The sequence below is a fragment of the Xyrauchen texanus genome, chromosome 33, assembly GCF_025860055.1.
Source record: "Xyrauchen texanus isolate HMW12.3.18 chromosome 33, RBS_HiC_50CHRs, whole genome shotgun sequence".
NCBI lineage: Eukaryota > Metazoa > Chordata > Actinopteri > Cypriniformes > Catostomidae > Xyrauchen > Xyrauchen texanus.
Window position 1 is genome coordinate 18,668,933 of NC_068308.1, and position 15,430 is coordinate 18,684,362.

Genomic DNA, 15,430 nt, shown 5'->3' on the forward strand with positions numbered 1-15,430 from the left:
ACACTTTGTTTTGGAAATCATAAATAATATTTTATATATTTGGCCGACACGCGAAGAAATTGTAAGACGCCTCAGCTTTTAGGCTCATTCAGTTTTTCATCAACTGAAAGAAAAGTATATTGTCGTTTTTACAATGTAACATTAAAATACTTCAAAGCGGAAATAGGCTATGACACATTTTATCTTGAAAGTTATGTCTGCAAGGCACTAAATTATATAATGCACAAATTGGACTCAACGAGATATTACACAAGGGATCGGTGTTTTCCTTATTACATCACGTGTTGTTCTGAAAGCAAAGAGAAACAAATGAAACATCCGCTGTCATCCGCGCAGTCTAACCGAAGCAAAGAGGGCGCATTTACTCGCGCGATTAATCGAAAGAGAAGTGCTGCTAGCTCGTGATGTGCGAACGGCTTGCACGCGCAGCGCCAGTCTCATCACACTTTAATAGTGTTTAGCTTCCCATTCAGCTGATGAAAACACGCTGCGTAATCAAGAGGAAGGATTTACATCAAGATGTAGATTGGAATGCAGGTGCAGAATTTATATAAATACAGTCTACTCCTCTCTCACCGTTGCTTGCATGCCAGTGATTAACCGTCCGCGTGCCACTGCTGGCACGCGTGCTATAGGTTGCCGACCCCTGTATTACACAATAGCCAGCATCTACATGACATTGGGTGATATCCTTATCTGAAGCCAAGCCACTTTTCAGATAGGTCTGCGCCCCTGAATTCACAACGATTATGACTTTTTCACGTCGTGACATTTATTACGTTTATTGTGACTTTTTAATGCCAAAAAGCAGCAACATTTTGATGGTGTTCTTTTACCATTTCAGGAAGGTGCCTGGCTCGGTTTATGATCACCTCGTTAATGAAGCCCATTGCTTGTAATTGAAATTACAAGTTGTTGACTTTATATGAACTATATTTTTTAAATAGGATGTGATGGATTCATATGTGAGGGAAACACTTCAGAAGTGTAAACTTGAAACATTCATTTCTTAAATAAAGCTCCAGGCCATGTCACAGCCACGCCAGAGTCATCTCCAGGCCATGTCACAGCCATGCAAGAGTCATCTCCAGGCCATGTCACAGCCACACCAGAGTCATCTCCAGGCCATGTCACAGCCACACCAGAGTCATCTCCAGGCCATGTCACAGCCATGCCAGAGTCATCTCCAGGCCATGTCACAGCCACACCAGAGCCATCTCCAGGCCATGTCACAGCCACACCAGAGTCATCTCCAGGCCATGTCTCAGCCACGCCAGAATCATCTCCAGGTCACTTCACAGCAATGCCAGAGTCAGCTCCAGGCCATGTCACAGCCATGCCAGAGTCATCTCCAGGCCATGTCACAGCCACGCCAGAGTCATCTCCAGGCCATGCCAGGGTCATCTCCAGGCCATGTCACAGCCATGCCAGAGTCATCTCCAGGCCATGTCACAGCCATGCAAGAGTCATCTCCAGGCCATGTCACAGCCACGCCAGAGTCATCTCCAGGCCATGTCACAGCCACACCAGAGTCATCTCCAGGCCATGCCAGGGTCATCTCCAGGCCATGTCACAGCCATGCCAGAGTCATCTCCAGGCCATGTCACAGCCATGCAAGAGTCATCTCCAGGCCATGTCACAGCCACACCAGAGCCATCTCCAGGCCATGTCACAGCCACACCAGAGTCATCTCCAGGCCATGTCTCAGCCACGCCAGAATCATCTCCAGGTCACTTCACAGCAATGCCAGAGTCATCTCCAGGCCATGTCACCGCCACACCTCAATGGTTCCTTTATTTATTAGTCTTGTCTTGTTATTGGTTCATGTTTCATTGTCTTGTTATATTGTTTTCAGTTTTGTATTTACATTGGTGGTCTTGTTAAATTGTTACCATGTCAATGTATTTTAGCCATCATGTTTGCCATTGTCCTCTGTGTCGTATTGTTCATGTAACTTTGTTGTAGTTTTGTTTTGTTTAAGTCAAGTCAAGTCATGCCAAGATTTAGTCAAGTCATGTATTTTCTGTGTCAAGTCTAGTTTAGTCACGTTCATGTTTATGTTTCACGTTTCTAGTTAAGGTTTTTGGATCTCACTTCTGTTTAATAAACTGCACTTGGGTTCGTCACTCCATCGTCTTCATCCGTGCCAGCAACATTACACCATTGCCTATTTATTACTTATTTATTACTTATTTATTTGTGGTGGTTCTTGTAAATTGAAACATGGTTGTAAGTAAGAATGATAAAAAGAAAGTAAATTGATAACACAATTGCAACAATTTACTGAATTAATTAAAATGTTTGCAACTTTTAGTTTAATGGAAATAAAGCATTTTCAAGATATTTGTAACTTGTGCATTATAATTTATATACACAGCAAATAATAATAATAATAATGTCAACAATAATAGTACCAATAATACTAGGATGGTTAAAGCAACATTTTGGCCCTCCATAAAAAAACCAACAAATGTGTTATTTTATAACTTTTTATATATTGGGTAAAACATGCTACCCAATGCATTGGGTTAAAATAAACCAACAATGGGTCAGTGCTATATGAATCCACCATTGGGCTATGTGTTGGGTCATTTTTAACCCAACTGATTTTAGTGAGTAGTAATTACATAAGGGCTCATGATGACATGAAGTTCATCAGTAGTGGCTGTTCCAGGAGCAATGACTAATAAACATGTAGAGACAGTGCTCAGTGTCACTCACACAAACACTAAACATCATCAGGGTAGTCATGTGAAATTACAATCATAAACATTAACAAAACTGTATCAAATATAACACAGACACCCTAAAGTTCATAACTGATATTAAAAATAAGAAACTGTAAAAACTACATGTACTCTCTTGTTAACCATAATATAATGTTTTTACTTTTTATTAGCCTATACAGAAAATCATAATTTTTACATTAGAAAGGTTTTTTCAAAAAGTTAAAATAAAACTACATGTATTGTCTTTTTTTACTTCTTTCCCAGTGATATAAATAAGATGATTCTCTGTAGAATTCATATCGCATGCGAGACTTGGAATGCGTGTTGGGACGCGCGCTCTGATATTCTGCACACAAAGTGCAGGTTATCCTGTCTCTGGGGCACATGATGTGCGTTGCGGTGTGACTTTTGTTTCGGCGGTCCGAAAATTCAAGTCTCGTGTTGATGGAAAAATCCAAATCGAAGATTTGTTGCTATGTTTTATTTATTTTATACTTAATCCCGTTTTCTTGTTAGTTGGCGTGAGAATAACTTGGGTTGAGTGAGAGCGTGAGACAGAGACCGAAAGTGTGTGTCTCACGCCAAATGCGTGACAGTCGGCAACCCCGAGTGTGGGGTCATGGGGCTATAACCCGAAACAATAGGCCTATGCAGCATATACTGTGTTTATATTAAACGATATTATATATTAGGAACATTTATGAAGATGTTCAAATGTTTTGGTCAAAATTAGGCCCTACATTATGAATATAATAAATAACACAGACAACATCACAAATTCTTAGTTGCGGAACTGAAGAGAAACTTTAAGCAATGGGGCTATTTTTTTTAGATGAGGGTGGCAAGAGGCGTTGACGCCCCACGTCGCTATTTTTGTCGAAGCTGGTTTATCCACAATATAGCAACCAATAGGGAAGAAATGCAGGCGGAGCAAAGATACAGAGACGTTATAAAGACTGTGCTTATGGCAGTCAGTTGCTACCACCTCACTCACTTTTACCGTCTCGTTTCAAGCTTTGTGGTGAAGCAGACCTAGAACCATTATGAGTCTCTCTGCCAAAGAAAAGGCCATCGTGACCGATTTCTTCTCAAAGGCTTCTCCTCTGTCAGATGAAATAGGAAATGAGGCTCTTTCTAGGTAAAGCCTAATTAGCACATCTTTTGGGTAGGACCTTTTTCTGAAATGTTGGTACTAATGAACTTTTCTTTTAACATTACAGGATGTTGACCGTCTACCCGCAGACCAAATCCTACTTTTCCCACTGGAATGACACAAGTCCTGGATCTGCACCCGTCCGCAAGCATGGCAAAACTGTTATGGGTGGCCTATACGAGGCAGTCAGCAAAATCGACGACCTCAAAAGTGGTCTCATCAACCTGAGCGAGCTCCACGCCTACATGTTGAGAGTTGACCCCGTCAACTTCAAGGTCAGCGGCTTATGATAATATTACATATTTTTAAAACCCTTCATTGTCTGGGTGATGGAGGACCTCCAGTGCATTCACATTTTGTTGAACATGTTGACAAGAGATATTATTACTATCTTTGTACTTTCCAACAGATATTGTCTCACTGCATTCTGGTTGCGTTTGGCATGATGTTTCCGGATGAGTTCACTCCCCAGGTTCACGTTGCTGTTGACAAGTTTCTGGCCCTCGTCGCCCTCGTCCTTGCTGAAAAATATCGTTAAATTGTACTCATCCCATGATGTTGAAAAATAAAACCATGCACTGAAACAAATGTAAACGTTTTCTTGAGTTCTTTTTAATATCATTGTGGTTTGGGCATATTTGGAAAGTACTTTTGACCCCAACAGGAAGCATTAAAACATTTTCTGACCATCGTGAGCCCACACCAAGATAAAAAAATAATTATTTAACCATCATTTATTTAGGCTATTTATTTACATACAAATCACATTTAATTTGACATACGTGAAGGTTTAGAGTGGCAATAAATAGGGTGAGGGGTTTTATTTCTTCTGGAAAGTCCAAAACATTTAAGTGTAAAATAAATATTTGGGAGAATATGAGAAAATAAATGACGAATTGCACAAAAACAATTCTAAGAATTACGAGGGTCCATGATAAGGCTAAATAAATAAACTAAATAAATAAATAAACTCCACAATCCAATTGTCACGAACACGGGTGAAGGCGCCTCCTCCTCGAGCCTCCGGAGATCGCATTCACCCGAATACTGATTACTCACCCCAGCTGTTGCTTATTACCTCACTCTATTTAATCACGTCTGTTTGTTCCCTCCTTGCGAAGTCTTGTTTAGCCCCGGCGACATTTCCAAGCATTATTAGTTACCTCTCTAGTTTATCCGTGTACCGACCTAGCTATTCCCCGTTCCAGTTTGTTAGCCACCTGCCCAGTTACTCTAGCCTGCCTTGTACCACGTCTGTTTGCTGCCCGCCCTGATCATTAGCCTGTCCCTGTTTACGCCTCTGCCTCTCTGCCTAACTCTGTTTGCCTGTCCCAGACCATTGCCTGTACGACCTGAGTTTACTGTTCTAATAAAGCCGCATATGGATCCAAACCAACCTGAGTCTTCATTACAGAAGACTTCGCCGCCCCTCGATCCAGCGGTGATCACCCGCCTGTCGGAGGAACTCTCGGCGCAGGCGAACCAGCTCTCCGCGCAACAGCTCCAGCTCGGGCGCCTCGCTTCAGCCATCGAGGAGATAATGCGCACCGTGCAGGCAGCACTCCAACCAGCGCTGGCTTCCGCGACCGCACCCGCGGTTCCTCAAGCTAGCCAGGCGTCAGCCGGCGATTCACTTCCCCAAGCAGCTGCCAGCCCACGACTCGCCTTCCCGGAAAAATTCGATGGTACACCCTCGAAGTGCAGAGGCTTCGTAATGCAGTGCTATATTTTTCTCGCGCAACAACCGACGATATACCCGACTGATCAGAACAAGATTCTCTTCGTCAGCTCCGTTCTGACGGGCCGCGCTCTCGACTGGGCGACCGCGATTTGGCACAATCAGGGCTTCACACAATTTTCCTTTGACTCGTTCATGCAGAACCTGATCGACGTCTTTGATCACCCTGAATGTGGCAAGAGCGCTGGTGAGCAACTCCTGGCTCTCCGCCAGGGAAATCGCACAGCGGCGGATTACGCTCTCACCTTCCGCACCCTTGCAACGCAAACCGGCTGGCTTGAGTGCACCCTAAAACTCCTCTTCCGTCAGGGGCTGAGCGCGGATCTGCAGTCTGAGCTGGCGTGTCGCGATGAGGGGACCACTTTGGTGCAGTTCATCTCGTTGGCTATCCGTGTCGACAACTTCATCCGCTCCCGACGACCAGCTAGGTGGCTCCCGCAGCCCGCTCCGGCACCCCAGCGCCAAGCGGCTCCGGAACCCATGCAGTTAGACCGCGCCCACCTCACTCCGGAGGAGAAAGAACGCCGCCTCTCCAACCGCCTCTGCCTCTACTGTGGCCAGGCCGGGCAAATCCGCTCCAACTGCCCGACGCGTCCGCCTGAGCGACAACAACCAGGGGTGAGTTTGTTCCTTTCTTCCACCCTAACCAGCAGCCTGAAAGTTCCCATTTCACTCTGCTACCGATCATATAGCTTAAATGTCCACGCTATGATCGATTCTGGTGCGGCTGGTAATTTCATTGATGAGAACTTTTGTAAGAAACATGGTATTCCCCTGACTGTGTGTGAACCTCCCTTGGCAGTGGCGGCCCTAGACGGACGGCCCCTGGGTACCGGTAAAGTGTGCAACACCACTACCGACATCCACCTGCAGGTAGGAGTGCTGCACACCGAGACCATCCGTCTGCACCTCGTCACCTCCCCTCACCACCCGGTAATCCTCGGCCTCCCCTGGCTCCATCTTCACGACCCACGAATCTCCTGGCGGCACAGTCAAATCACACAGTGGGGCACTGACTGCTCGGCGAGGTGTCTGAAAACAGTCCACCCCTTAACCGTGGGAACCACCAATGTCCAGAAGGCTCCTGACGACTCCGCTCAGATACCCCCCATGTACGCTGACCTGAGCGAGGCCTTCAGCAAGGCCAAGGCCTCCCTACTTCTGCCCCACCAACCTAGCGATTGTGCCATCGAACTCAAGCCGGGAGCCACACCACCCCTAGGCCGAATCTTTCCCCTGTCAGAACCCGAATCCTTAGCCATGAAGTCTTACATCGAGGAGGAGCTGGCCAAGGGGTTCATCCGGCCCTCCACGTCCCCGGCAGCTGCCGGATTCTTCTTCGTGGGCAAGAAGGACGGCTCCCTTCGCCCGTGCATCGACTACCGCGGCCTCAATGACGTCACCATAAAATTCAGATACCCCCTGCCACTCGTGCCCTCTGCTCTGGAGCAATTAAGGAGCGCAAAGATTTACACCAAGCTGGACCTGCGCTCCGCCTATAACCTGGTGCGTATTCGGGAGGGAGACGAGTGGAAGACCGCCTTTTCCACCACCTCCGGCCATTATGAATATCTGGTGATGCCGTTCGGTTTGTCTAACAGTCCCTCGGTGTTCCAGTCCTTCGTCAATGATGTGTTCAGAGACCTGCTCAACCGTTATCTAATCGTTTACATCGACGACATTCTGATCTACTCTGACTCCCTTGAGGAACACATCACACATGTCCGAACCGTCCTCAAATGCCTGATCCAGCACCAGTTGTACGCCAAGGCCGAGAAGTGTGAGTTCCACCTGAAGACGGTAGCCTTCCTGGGGTATGTCATCAGCCCAGACGGAGTGGCCATGGATGACCGCAAGGTACGAGCCATCCTGGAATGGCCTCGCCCGCCACGGTGAAGGAGCTCCAACGCTTCCTGGGGTTCGCGAATTTCTACCGCCGGTTCATCCGTAACTTCAGCACAGTTGCTTCCCCTCTTACCGCCATGCTGAAGAAAGGTGGAAACAAACTCCACTGGCCGGCTGAAGCCCTCCAGGCCTTAGCCCAACTCAAAGCACGCTTCACCACTGCGCCCATCCTGTACCACCCCAATCCAGACCTCCCCTTCATGGTAGAGGTGGACGCCTCGAACACTGGAATTGGGGCCATCCTCTCCCAGCGCCAAGGAAACCCACCTAAGCTGTTTCCCTGTGCCTACTATTCCCGCAAACTCACTCCCGCCGAGCAAAATTATGATGTCGGTAACCGGGAGCTTCTGGCCATAAAAGCAGCCCTGGAGGAATGGCGTCACTGGCTGGAGGGGGCCAGGCAACCATTCCAGGTCTTGACGGACCACCGAAATCTTGAGTACCTCCGCTCCGCCAAGAGGCTCAACCCCAGACAGGCCCGATGGGCCCTGTTCTTCACCCGCTTTGACTTCAACATCTCCTACCTCCCGGGTTCCAAGAACACCAAGGCCGACTCCCTCTCACGTCAACACGAGACCACAGTCCAAAACCTCACAGCTGAACCCATCGTCTCGCCCGCGCTCTTCCTAGCCCCCGTCCAGTGGGACCTCATGTCAGACATCTCCCAGGCTCAAGTCTCAGTCCCACCTCCTCCTGAGTGCCCTGCGGGTCGGACCTTCGTACCCCCCAGCCTCCGGGAGAGGGTACTCAGCTGGGTGCATGACTCCTCAAGTTCCGGCCACCCCGGAATCACAGCTACCACCCGTCTCCTGAGTAACCGCTTCTGGTGGGGGACCCTACCCGAGGATACTGCTGACTTCGTCAAGAGGTGCTCAGCCTGCAACCTAGCGAAGTCCCCTAAACAACCACCGGCCGGCCTGCTCCAACCTCTCCCCATTCCACATCGTCCTTGGTCACATATCGCCGTGGACTTCGTAACCGACCTACCCAACTCCCAGGGGCACACCACCATCCTCACGGTCGTAGATCGGTTCTCCAAGGCTTGCCGCTTGATACCTCTACCCAAGCTACCCACTGCCCTCGAAACCGCCGAACACCTGTTCCAGTACGTGTTCCGCTTCTACGGTCTGCCCGAAGAGATTGTCTCGGACCGGGGGACCTAGTTCACCTCCAGGGTCTGGAAGGCTTTCTGCCGTCTCCTGAACATCAACCTCTGCCTCACCTCCAGTTACCACCCCCAGTCCAATGGACAAACGGAGAGACTAAACCAAGAAATTGTCAGGTTCTTGCGCACGTACTGTCACCACAACCAGTCGGACTGGAGTAGATTCCTTCCATGGGCCGAGTACGCCCAGAACTCCTTACTCAAACCATCCACCAAACTGACCCCCTTCCAATGCATTCTGGGGTACCAGCCCCCTCTCTTCCCTTGGTCCGGAGAACCCTCGGAAGTCCCCGCCGTTAACGACGGCAGTATGGGACCAGGCCCACGTCCACTTACAGCGGGCCGTGGACCGCACTAAGTCACAAGCAGACCGTCACCGCTGTCCCGGACCCGACTACGCCCCAGGCCAATGGGTTTGGCTCTCCACCCGAGACCTCCGCCTCCGCCAGCCTTGCAGAAAGCTTGGCCCTAGGTATGTTGGCCCCTTTAAAATCCTTAGAAAGATTAACCCTGTTACTTTCCGTCTCAAGCTCCCCACTAATTACCGAATCTCTCCTCTTTTCATGTCTCCCTACTGAAACCGGCCGACGACCCGGGGGCGAAGAGGAGGCCACTCTCAGACCCCCTCCCTGATCGTGGGCGGCGAGGAGGCCTTCCTGGTCGCGAAGGCTGCTCGACTCCAGGCGCCACCGAGGTCAGATGCAGTACCTGGTTGACTGGGAGGGTACGGCCCGGAAGAAAGGTCCTGGGTCAGCACCAATGACATCCTCGACCCTAACCTCATTACAGAGTACCATCGGACCAACCCGAGAGACCGGCCCCTCGACCTCGGGGAGACCTCGGCGTGGTCGCATCTTCGCGTCAGGAGCCGCTCACAGGAGGAGGGCTCTGTCACGAACACGGGTGAAGGCGCTCCTCCTCGAGCCTCCGGAGATCGCATTCACCCGAATACTGATTACTCACCCCAGCTGTTGCTTATTACCTCACTCTATTTAATCACGTCTGTTTGTTCCCTCCTTGCGAAGTCTTGTTTAGCCCCGCGACATTTCCAAGCATTATTAGTTACCTCTCTAGTTTATCCGTGTACCGACCTAGCTATTCCCGTTCCAGTTTGTTAGCCACCTGCCCAGTTACTCTAGCCTGCCTTGTACCACGTCTGTTTGCTGCCCGCCCTGATCATTAGCCTGTCCCTGTTTACGCCTCTGCCTCTCTGCCTAACTCTGTTTGCCTGTCCCAGACCATTGCCTGTACGACCTGAGTTTACTGTTCTAATAAAGCCGCATATGGATCCAAACCAACCTGAGTCTTCATTACACCAATCATATGAAATATGATATATGACAATAAGTAAAAAAGTACTGCATATATTATGTATGAAATATAAAAGAATATACAAGAAGATTTTTGTATGTTTATTGTTTTAGCTTATTGATCAGGAACGATGTTGTGCCTATTCATTTGCAACCGTTCTGTTCATTGAATGTATGACATTCAACATTGCAGCTACATTGCGCAATTGTTCTATATAATTCAATTATAAATGGTTGCGTTGTTAGAAAAATAAGTCAACGATTGTAAAGTTTCTTACATACATTCCACAACTTCATTGAAGTGTTCGTAAAGCACATACTTTCACTAAAGATTCCCATGACAAATGCAAACATTGTGAGTTTAATTTGAATGGAATAAGTCAAGTCAAGTCAAGTTTATTTATAAAACACACTTAAAAACAACAAATGTTGTAACCAAAGTGCTGTAGAATTTTTTACAAACATTAATAACAGAAATTAATACAACTTATAAAATGTTAAAAATAACAAATTAATAAAATATTATAAAACCTACACAGAAACTATTAAAATTCTCAACCAACATTATAGGCTAAAGAGAAAAAAAATGTGTCTTCAATTTAGATTTAAATATCGGTAGTGAGGAGGAAGCCCTAACAGCAAATGGGATTGCATTCCACAGGGGGGCCGCAACTACAAACGCCCGATCACCTTTAGTTTTCAAACGGGAACGAGGAACAGAGAGGAGTAACTGATTTGATGATCTAAGAGACATTGGTGCAGAATGTAGATGGAGTAAATCAGCAATGTACTGAGGGGCTAAACCATGCAAAAGCCTTATAAACATACAGCACAACCTTGAAGTTTACTATGTATCTAACTGGAAGCCAATGTAAGGAAGCGAGAACTGGGGTAATATGCTCTCTTTTCTTGGTACCCATTAGGAGTCTAGCTGCTGCATTTTGGACTACTTGCAGATGTGAAAAAGAAGATTGAGACAGACATATGAGGCTTTGCAGTAGTCCAGCCGGAATGTAATAAGAGCATGAATTACTATTTCCAAGTCCTTCTGTGGGAGAAACTGTTTTAATTTAGCAATGGACCTTAGATTAAAAAAAAACTTCCTTTAACAACAGCATTTATCTGCTTATCAAAAAATAAGTCAGAATCAAAGATGACACCCAAGTTCTTAACTCTATTGTGCATGGTTAAAGATAAAGTACCAAACTGATTTTCAATGTCAGTGATACGTAACGAAGAGCCAAAAGCAATGACCTCGGTTTTATCCTCATTAAGCATGAGGAAGTTTTCATATATCCATAATTTAACTTCTTAAAGACAGGAGATGAGATTACTGATGGAACAACAATCGTTAGACCTGACAGGAAGGTAAAATTGTGTGTCATCAGCATAACAATGATAGGCTTCACTGTACTTCTGAAAGATGGAGCCTAAAGGAAGCATATAAAGAGAAAAAAGCAGAGGACCCAACATGGAGCCCTGTGGAACGCCACATGTGAGCAGTGTTGGGGAAGAGAAGTGATTATCAATATTGATAGAAAAAGTTATTTCCTTAAGATATGATGAAAACCAGTTTAATGCAACTCCCTTTATGCCAACCACCTTCTCAAGACGATGTAAGAGAATGGAGTGATCGATCAATGCTGCACTGAGGTCTAGAAGGATAAAATTGCCCCGTTTCCAGAATCCAGGGAGACTAAAATGTAATTTGTCACCTTTACTAGTGCAGTCTCAGTACAATGCAGTGCCCTAAAGCCTGATTGAAATTTGTCGAATATGTTGAAGGTGGTTAGATAAGAATAGAGCTGCGAATAAACCACCTTTTACAAGATTTTGGACAGAAAAGGCAATTTTGAAATAGGCCTATAATTCTTAAAAACTATAGGATCAATGTTAGGTTTTTTCAGCAGAGGCTGAACCACAGCTTGTTTAAAACTTTCATACCAGCGACGAATGCCTATAGGTGCAGTCTCTCTCATGTTATATTATTTTAAATAAAAAACATTATTTACAACCTCATTCCGTCAACAAGACACGGGCAATGATCTATATCATGTGAATTCACGTGAACTAATTTATCGGTCAGCTGCACTCTTTGTTTGCTTCGGACCATCGCCCAAACATATCTGCCCGACATTCATGGGCGGTGACCCAGCAGGGCTATTTAAAAGCCCTGTCCAGTGCTGAAGCCACAAAACTGACAAGATGGTTAAATGGACAGCAGAGGAACGCGCCGCAATACAGGGGGTATTCGCGAAAATTGACTCTAAGTCAGTGGGCCACGAAAGCTTGGCGAGGTAACCTTTTCTTAGGCCTTCTACACCTTTCTCTCAAATATAAACACTTTCAAGATGTTAAATTAACTATTGCAAATGTTTAATGTGCCTCTCTTTCCGCTATATCCTCTCAAGATGTTTGATCGTCTACCCATGGACTCAGCGGTATTTTGGTGGCTTTGGCAATCTGTATAACTCCAGCGCGATCATGGCTAATCCAATGGTCGCAGCGCACGGATTGGTCGTGCTCCAAGCACTGGAGAAAGCTCTCCAGAACATGGATGACATCAAGAAGTCCTACGCTTCCCTCAGCGAGCTTCACTCCGAAAAACTGCACGTTGACCCAGGCAATTTCCAGGTAGCTGTCTCAGACAAGTGGTTATCATGTTTCCTATCATGTTGGAACTAAAACGTGCCTTAACTCTCCCTTTTCTTTCACAGCTGTTAGCTGATTGCCTGACCGTGGTCGTCGCTGCACGCATGGGGACTGAGTTCACTCAAAGCGTCCAAGCTGCGTGGCATAAGTTCCTGTGTGTTGTTGTGGCAGCTCTAACCAAGCAGTATTACTAGATTTCTCCGAAAGTAATAGAGATTGTCCTGCAATGAGAAAAAAAAAGGAAAATAAATAATTGAAATGATTTTGCTGTGTGTTGTCTCTCTATTGAGTTCTCTTTAAAATCATGGGGTTTATGCACAAAATATCACATTAAAACGTGATATAATGCCAGAAGTGCTAATAACAGCTTTAGTGACATGCATGAAGGTTGTGTTATATGGAAGCATGTTTGCCAGCATGCAGCAGGGGAAGTTTGAGGCCTTTGTTCACTGCGATACGATCTCCACTTCCTGCCACTGCCTCTCCTCACAAGACCCTAAAAACAGTATCAGTTTCCAATAAGGTTGTATTCGTTAACATCAATTAACAACATCAATTAACAATGAAAAATACTTGCACAGCATTTCTAAATGTTGGTTATCAACAAAACAGACCTACTTTTTTTTCTTCTTCTTTTTGTTTGTTGCAGGCCTACACATTAACAGTAGCTAATTAATACATTATGAACTAATATGATCAAACAATAAAGTATTTTAATAAATTAACCTTAACCAATATCAATAAATGCTGTAAAAGAATTTAGGCATTGGCCAAAACAGGGTTGGAAATGATCATCACTAAGTTGTGACTGGTGCAAAAAACTTTTATAACATTTTCATTGGACCTCAGGAAAGATAATTAAATGACATAAAATAACCCTTCATGACCCCTTCATGCTGTGGTGACTAGAAAAACGTAGTAAGTCATACTCAGCCGCTATAGACTTGTGTTCATTCCAACATGATGGTGCCTTTTCTTTTGTCTTGTTATATTGTTTTCAGTTTTGTATTTTCATTGGTGGTCTTGTTAAATTGTTACCATGTCAATGTATTTTAGCCATCATGTTTGCCATTGTCCTCTGTGTAGTATTGTTCATGTAACTTTGTCAAGTCAAGTCAAGTCATGCCAAGATTTAGTCAAGTCACGTATTTTCTGTGTCAAGTCTAGTTTAGTCACGTTCATGTTTATGTTTCACGTTTCTAGTTAAGGTTTTTGGATCTCACTTCTGTTTAATAAACTGCACTTGGGTTCGTCACTCCATCGTCTTCATCCGTGCCAGCAACATTACACCATTGCCTATTTATTACTTATTTATTACTTATTTATTTGTGGTGGTTCTTGTAAATTGAAACATGGTTGTAAGTAACAATGATAAAAAGAAAGTAAATTGATAACACATTTGCAACAATTTACTTAATTAATGAAAATGTTTGCAACTTTTAATTTAATGGAAATAAAGCATTTTCAAGATATTTGTAACTTGTGCATTATAATTTATATACACAGTAACAATCATAATAATAATAATGTCAACAATAATAATAGTACCAATAATACTAGGGGTTAAAGCAACATTTTGCACCCCCCACCCAAAAAAGTTTTTTTGTAAAAAAACAAATTTGTTATTTTATAACTTTTTATATATTGGGTAAAACATGCTACCCAATGCATTGGGTTAAAATTAACCAACAATGGGTCAGTGCTATATGAATCCACCATTGGGCTATGTGTTGGGTCATTTTTAACCCAACTGATTTTAGTGAGTAGTAATTACATAAGGGCTCATGATGACATGAAGTTCATCAGTAGTGGCTGTTCCAGGAGCAATGACTAATAAACATGTAGAGACAGTGCTCAGTGTCACTCACACAAACACTAAACATCATCAGGGTAACACATGTGAAATTACAATCATAAACATTAACTAAACTGTATCAAATATAACACAGACACCCTAAAGTTCATAACTGATATTAAAAATAAGAAAGTGTAAAACTACATGTACTCTCTTGTTAACCATAATATAATGTTTTTACTTTTTATTAGCCTATACAGAAAATCATAATTTTTACATTAGAAAGGTTTTTTCAAAAAGTTAAAATAAAACTACATGTATTGTCTTTTTTTACTTCTTTCCCAGTGATATAAATAAGATGATTCTCTGTAGAATTCATATCGCATGCGAGACTTGGAATGCGTGTTGAGACGCGCGCTCTGATATTCTGCACACAAAGTGCAGGTTATCCTGTCTCTGGGGCACATGATGTGCGTTGCGGTGTGACTTTTGTTTCGGCGGCCCGAAAATTCAAGTCTCGTGTTGATGGAAAAATCCAAATCGAAGATTTGTTGCTATGTTTTATTTATTTTATACTGAATCCCGTTTTCTTGTTATTTGGCGTGAGAATAACTTGGGTTGAGTGAGAGCGTGAGACAGAGACCGAAAGTGTGTGTCTCACGCCAAATGCGTGACAGTCGGCAACCCCGAGTGTGGGGTCATGGGGCTATAACCCGAAACAATAGGCCTATGCAGCATATACTGTGTTTATATTGAACGATATTATATATTAGGAACATTTATGAAGATGTTCAAATGTTTTGGTCAAAATTACATTATGAATATAATAAATAACACAGACAACATCACAAATTCTTAGTTGCGGAACTGAAGAGAAACTTTAAGCAATGGGGCTATTTTTTTTTAGATGAGGGTGGCAAGAGGCGTTGACGCCCCACGTCGCTATTTTTGTCGAAGCTGGTTTATCCACAATATAGCAACCA

The 15,430-nt window shown here is 44.6% G+C and overlaps 2 protein-coding genes across 2 annotated transcripts; both read left to right on the forward strand.

Annotated features, from left to right (window-relative positions):
• The first annotated feature begins 3,722 nt into the window (after positions 1-3,722).
• On the forward strand, positions 3,723-4,461 carry LOC127627017 (hemoglobin subunit alpha-2-like). Its single transcript, XM_052103208.1, has 3 exons — positions 3,723-3,867; positions 3,950-4,157; positions 4,292-4,461. Exons 1-3 carry the CDS (start codon positions 3,773-3,775, stop codon positions 4,418-4,420), a joined length of 432 nt encoding a protein of 143 aa, XP_051959168.1. The 5' UTR covers positions 3,723-3,772; the 3' UTR covers positions 4,421-4,461.
• Positions 4,462-12,193: 7,732 nt separating this feature from the next.
• Positions 12,194-12,870, forward strand: LOC127627021 (hemoglobin subunit beta-like). The gene is made up of 3 exons (XM_052103212.1): positions 12,194-12,297; positions 12,412-12,634; positions 12,718-12,870. The coding sequence occupies exons 1-3, from the start codon at positions 12,206-12,208 to the stop codon at positions 12,844-12,846; spliced, it is 444 nt and encodes a 147-aa protein (XP_051959172.1). The 5' UTR covers positions 12,194-12,205; the 3' UTR covers positions 12,847-12,870.
• The last annotated feature ends 2,560 nt before the right edge of the window (positions 12,871-15,430 follow it).